Genomic DNA, 6,720 nt, shown 5'->3' with positions numbered 1-6,720 from the left:
TTTTGTATTAAAAAAAATAACACAATTGAAGCTTGTTTCCATTGTGCTACCAACAAAATTAACATAATGAAAATATGTTTATGTTCTTTTATAAAAAAAAAATTAACACAATAAAAACTATTTTTGTCAAAGATATTTTTATGAATTTTTTTTTTTTAAAAAAGGTGCAAAGTTCTAAAAGCAAAAAAAGAGGAGTTAAGATAACATGGGCCAATGCAATCCCCATCAGACCCAAACTTGAACCCAAAGCCCATAGTATTTATCCCTTGGTTTATGCTTCTTGCACGTCCCAACTTTATGTGAGTGGACAAAATTGTCCTTAATGAGGATGAGCCATTACCATGAAAGCATCAGGGAAAGGATCCGAGTCTCTGCCTCGTGCGGTGGTTTGGGAGGACTGGCAACGACAATCATACTATTTGAACCCAACCATGATGTTACTAGAGCCAACATGGCCTTTCTCCAACCACGACGTGGGGAAGACGACGTCAACTATCCCCAACGGCATTGACATCAATTGCTTTGCCACCGCGCTCTTTGCTTAATGTGCTGCCGCAAGGATCCCTTCCATGGCCTTCCTCCCAGCTAACAAGTTTCATTTTGGAACCCTTTATGAGATTGAATAAGGCAACAACATCATCCTGATTTTGATTGTGAGGCTGAGAGTGGTGACATTTGGTAATATGCAAAACATCACATTTAAATACGTTTTGAAAAACATAATCCCCAACATTCAAATACATTCCAGAACTAGTATTTTGAGTCTCTTTTTTCAAATATGTTTCTGGAATAAGAAATCTAGAATAGCTATTCCAGAACACTAATTAGTATTCAGAATAGTCTATCCAAAACAGAAATTGAAACCCATAATAGTTATTCCAAAAATGACTACACATATTCTGGAAAAGGCCTTTCCAGAAGTGTAAAAAATAGTGTATTCTAAAAAGGCCTTTCCAAAATAGGGTCAAGTTTTGTTAGGGTGCAAGGGCTTGGGTGGAGGTGAAAGACTATCATGTTGGAAGGAGCTGCTTGGGTTGGGAAGGGGCTTTGCGCATTGGGAGTATGGAGGTAATGGAGGGAGGTGTTAGGAACTTAGGGTTTGGAAGGGAGTACACACGACTAAGGCATCAATCCTCGTTGAGGACAATTTTGTCAACTCACACAAAGTGGGACGTGTTGGAAGCAAAGTGAGACGTGCAGGAAGAATAAGCCTTTTTTCTTGTATCCAAAGCTCATCACGAGTCAAACAATTCGCAATTGATGTGGGCCTACAAAAATTCCCCTAACCTACCAAACAAAAAATTCCATAAAAAAAAACAGCTTCCCGCACATTAATCGCCAAACGTCGTATAGCTCACATAGAACATAACATAGGCAAAGGTTCCTCAGACTCACCGAACTCACCGTAACACCAAACAACCACCACCACCACCACCACCGTCAATCCAAAAGCAAACCCCCAACACCACCCTACACCATGGACTCCATCGCCGGAGCTCCACCCCACGCCGACGTCACCCCTCCGCCGCCGCGCCCGTCGCCGTTCCCCGGCCGGGAAGACTGCTGGTCGGAGGAGGCCACGTTCACCCTCATCGAAGCGTGGGGCCAGCGCCACCTCGAACTCAACCGCGGCAACCTCCGCCAGCGCCACTGGCAGGAGGTCGCCGACGCCGTCAACGCCCTCCACGGCCACGTCAGCGCCAAGGCCCGCCGCACCGACGTCCAGTGCAAGAACCGCATCGACACGCTCAAGAAGAAGTACAAGATCGAGAAGGCTAGGGTTTCCGATTCCGGCGACTCCGCCACCACCTGGCCCTTCTTCCGCCGCCTCGATTTCCTCATCGGCGACAATTTCCCCGCCAAAAAGCCCTCCCCTCCGCCGCCGTCCTCCGCCGGAGTAACCCGTCGGAGCACCCCCCCGGCCAAGTCCCCGCTGTGGCCCGTCATTCCCGTCGGCCCTCGATCCGGCACCAAGAAGCGGCCGGCGCAGGCGAAGCCGGCGTCGGCCTCGCCAGATAGTGTCGCCGACTCGTACTTCCGCCGGAATTTCTCGGTGTTCGCCGCCGCCGCCGCCGCGGCGGCGGCGGAGGCCGACAGCGAGAATTCGGATGGGTCAAAATGGAGCAGTGGGAGTGAGAAAGGGACGATGAAGAAGAAAAGAGGAAGAGGAGATTGGGAATTTGGGTACAGAGAGATGGCAGAGGCGTTGGAGAGGTTTGGGGAGATTTATGAGAGAGTGGAAGAAGCGAAACAGAGGCAAATGGTGGAGTTGGAGAAACAGAGGATGCAGTTCGCCAAGGATTTGGAAACCCAGAGAATGAAACTCTTCATGGAAACGCAGGTTCACTTGCAGAAAATCAACCGCTCCAAACGTTCTTCTGCTTCTGGTTAGTTATTAGCCTCTCTTTTATTCCATGTCAATTTCTTAAATGAGACCTTTTTTTTTTATTGATTGGTTTACCTTCTTAATTTCTTCTTTTATAAGTTTATTTAATGTTGTTGTGCGTTACTATTGGTTGCATTGTGTTGTTATTTATGTGCTATTGTGATTGATTGTAATTACTCTGCTTGGTTAAAGGTAATAGTATTTTACTATCATGTTGTTAATGATTCTCATAACTTGTATCTGATAGAGCATGATGATACACTTTTGCTATGGAACTTTCTTGAAAAAGTGTTTTCTCCAGATATCTTTTGTTCGTTTAGAGTGCTACCTGGGGTTTCATGAAATGGAGGCATTGGCAAATGGCAATATCTATCTTTTTTTTTTTTTTAGCTTAATGCTTCGTTGCTAATAAGACAGGAATGGCTGAATAATTGAATTCCACGTAACCCAAACACAATACACAAATACATGTTTGTACTCATAACTCATTTAAAGCGCTCGTCCTGGCATATGTAACTCCCTCACCAATCCAAAAAAAAGAAAAAGCCCATAGCATTAATAATGTATTTTGTCATTTAACTTCAGATCTATTTGTCACATTTTTAAAAAAGAAAAGGTCAAAGCTGAAAATGTTGGTATGAGAAAACATTTTTCTATTTACTATACAGAGGTCAAAACATCCGTCTGTCTATTGCCTAAGAACTTTTGCCTCAGGACTTCGGTCAGAAAGAGCTGCAAGCCTATTTTCGTTTACTTTTTCTGTTTTTCTTTCTTCCGAGGGGGAGGGTGGTTGGCATTTGGGAGCACTCTTGATAGAAGAAAATCAGTGATGGATACCTGATAGAACCCCAATTCAAGAGAAGACAGAAGATTTCTTATTTATTGGAAAGGAACTTACATTTGGACCCCTTGTAATTCCATAGAAAAGCTCCTCAGAGAAACTATTTCTGTCACAAAATGATCCAAAATGACTAACTGCCTGGCATAACAACCTTCAAAGTCAGCCTCTAACTCATGCCCTCTACACCCTTCTGTTTCCTATGGGCGGGTGTGGACCTTTCAAATATTGGGTTTGTTGTGGGAGCTCAATACTCATCCATGCCTTGTTCAGCCTTACTCTCAGTGTTCTCCTTCAGTGCTCTATCACATCCTGCCGCTGGAAGAACAACCTTGTCCCCAAGATTGAGAGGAGGAAATTGACTGTGCAAAATCAGTTCATCTTCCCCAGTAGCATCTTTATTAGCCCCCCTGCTGTCTCTACTGGTCAGTAGGATTGATTTCGGTTTCAAAAAGTCATTCACTTCTAACATAACTGCCCCATCAGATAACCCCTTGAGTTGCTGTGGGTTTCCCTTCAGCACAAAGTTCATAGTCATCTCTCTCTAATCCATCACCACTTTCCCCAAGTGTCCTTTGTCGTCACATGATAAGCCCTCCAGCACCTCCTCCATGTAAACAAGCCTCTCCACATCTCGGGCAAACTTCATCACCTGAGCTCAAATACACCGGTTGAAGGTGCACACCTGTAACCGTAAATCTGGGCAAAGTCCTCCCATGAAGTAGCCCAGGTATTGCTCATCCGGAAGCCGACCCACCTAAGACAAGATGTATACAAATTCTACTATATGTACTTGTCAACACTTCCACTTTGCCTGAGATACATCAACTCTTTGAATGGATTATCATGTCAGGCCCCCCTGTACCTCTCAATCATGGCTTGTCTCAGCTCAAGCCATGTCAAGTGGTCCTCAGTCTCATACAACGAGTTAAACCAATGGATGGTGGACCCTTCCATGTTGAGTTTCGTCAGCTTGACCTTCACTTCCTTCGATGTACGCTGCACTGCACTTCAAATTAAGTTCCACCCATGTGATCCATCCCACCAGGTCAGTACCATCTAACAAGGGCAGCTCCACCTTCCTTGCTGCCATCCGATACTCAACCAATGAATCACCACAGTAAAACTATGCACCTCCTCTGCCACTATGCCCTTCATCATTAGAGTGTCGATCCAGTAGCTTGGCCATCTCCAACATCAAAGATTGGTGAGACTCGGTTGCTTGAACGAATCCTCCAACACAGTAACCTTAGCTACCAACGCCTCAACTCTCTCAGTCATCTTCGGTGGCTTGGACAGTTCCCTCCAACGAATCTGACAGGTCGGACCAATTGATAGAACCCCAATTTAAGAGAAGACAAGATAGAATTATTGATTGAAAAGGAACTGTTACAAGAGAGGAAGCCCATGTAATCCCAGAGCAAAGCTCCTCAGAGAAACTATTTCTGTCACAAAATGATCCAAAATGACTAATTGCCTACCCTATTCCCTCCACTCTCCCTATATCATGCTGCCTGGCATAAAAACCGGCCAATTGCCAAATCAGCCTCTAACTAACTAACTCACTTTCTCTACACCCTTCTGTTTCCTATGGGTGTGGTGTGGACCTTTCATATATTGGGCTTGTGCCAGTTGGAGCCCAATACTAATCCATGCCTTGCTCAGTCTTACTCTCAATGTTCAGTGCTCTATCAGATACACTTTAGTACTTCCGATTGTTAATGATTAATTGACAGATACCAACTACTGTGTACAGCACTGAAATGATTATCTATATAAAAGAAAAACTATCTGAAACATATTTTATGTTAGTCATACATCATAGAGTATTAGAGTTCACTTAAAATAAATTTAACCTAAAGACTATTCAATGTTGTTTATTCAACACTTTCTTGTGTTTATTATGATTGTTGTTAAGAATATTATGTATTATCAGTCAACTGGTTAGGTTTCGAACCTATAATTGCGATGGATGACTGAAATTGTGTTATAGTATTCTTTTTGCAAGTATCTTTTTCTAACGCTCTAACGCAAGATTTGAGCGCCCCTGCATGTTGATGTTATGATTGCTCATTATCAATATTCAATACTGTGATGGGTATGCAATAATTGTAAATAAATTAGAAATCTTGCTGTCTCAGAAAATATTGAGAATTTCACTTCATCATTAACTTCATCATTATAATCATCATAATAATATAGCTTTTTATTTCTCTAGGTTTTTTTTTTCTAGGTAAATTTTAGCCAATATTTTAAAGATAATTATTAAAGATTTAAAAATAGAAAATATTAAACGGAAAGTAACATTTGTTGTTTCCTATACTTTTAAACTAATTGTTATACCCGTGCTTTACATGGGTTATCTATCAATTAAAATTAATAATTTTAATATTTCTCTTATTAATTAAAATTATTTATATATATGAAAATAAAAGAATAAAATGCATCATCAAGATCCAAAGAAAATAAAATATTTTTAAAAAACATGAGAGAATGAAATAGTTTCAAATAAACTTATAAGTTGCATACCTTTGATGAAATATACATTTTTTATTTTCATTTGAATTGATTTTTTATAGCAATATATTAATATTTCTATTATACTTTAAATTATTTAACATTTTCAAATTTCAATTGAAATTAGTTACATTCTTTTTATTCTTTCAATAATACATATATTTATTGATATTGTAATATTTTATTTTAGAATTATTTTGATAATTTCATATTATATTTTAACAGCGAGAGGCATTATTATATTATATTTAAATAATATGATATTATTATTATTATTATTATTATTATAAGAAGGTAAAATTGCTGTGAGGGGAACTTTTGGGCTGGAATATGCACTCACTAATTAGCTAGAACCTTATTTCTATTTTCTATTACATGGTTAAATCCTTCTCAATCTTAGCATAGCTTTCAGTTTTCACCGATGTGACTTTGATTTATTGTGTATTTTTGTCTTTGCCTTGTTTGTGGTTCTCAATCTAATGGTTACATTTCTCTGCCCCAAAACAGACAATGTTTCGTAGCAAGCGGTGATAGAGATTCTGATTGAGAAGAATAGAGAGATATTAGCATTGGACATGGAAGCATCTTTAGCCTTTCTTTTTTGATGAAAAAGGAATTTACGTTAGGTATTTTCACAGTAAGGTTCAAATTTGGTTGTGTCTAGAATTTTAATAGTGCAACTTTCATTATGTGCAGTAAATTTACTTTCTTTCTCAACTAAGAACACAAGAAAAATGAGAAAAGGGATTGTGAATAGCTATTCAATTGGAGCTTCCTTTTATGTGTGTTTTCCCAAAATTTTCTGGTGCTATATTCGCAATTTTTATTTTTTTTACCGTGATAATTGGTTGTATACAGGAATTTAGGGTATCTCCAGTAGTGCACTCTTCAATTTGGTTCTTAATTTACTATTGGTGGATTTTATTATACCACATCTGACTTAAGAATTTTAGCAATTTTTTTTACTTAATGATGAAAC

General features: G+C 39.8%; 1 protein-coding gene across 1 annotated transcript; it reads left to right on the top strand.

Annotated features, from left to right (window-relative positions):
• Positions 1-1,322: 1,322 nt before the first annotated feature.
• On the top strand, positions 1,323-6,506 carry LOC100784918 (trihelix transcription factor ASIL1). Its single transcript, XM_003539505.5, has 2 exons — positions 1,323-2,387; positions 6,249-6,506. The coding sequence occupies exons 1-2, from the start codon at positions 1,478-1,480 to the stop codon at positions 6,260-6,262; spliced, it is 924 nt and encodes a 307-aa protein (XP_003539553.1). The 5' UTR covers positions 1,323-1,477; the 3' UTR covers positions 6,263-6,506.
• The last annotated feature ends 214 nt before the right edge of the window (positions 6,507-6,720 follow it).

This window comes from Glycine max, chromosome 12 (assembly GCF_000004515.6).
Source record: "Glycine max cultivar Williams 82 chromosome 12, Glycine_max_v4.0, whole genome shotgun sequence".
In the NCBI taxonomy this organism is placed as follows: domain Eukaryota; kingdom Viridiplantae; phylum Streptophyta; class Magnoliopsida; order Fabales; family Fabaceae; genus Glycine; species Glycine max.
Note: the sequence above shows the minus strand (reverse complement) of the source record. Positions and strands in the feature narration are given on the sequence as shown.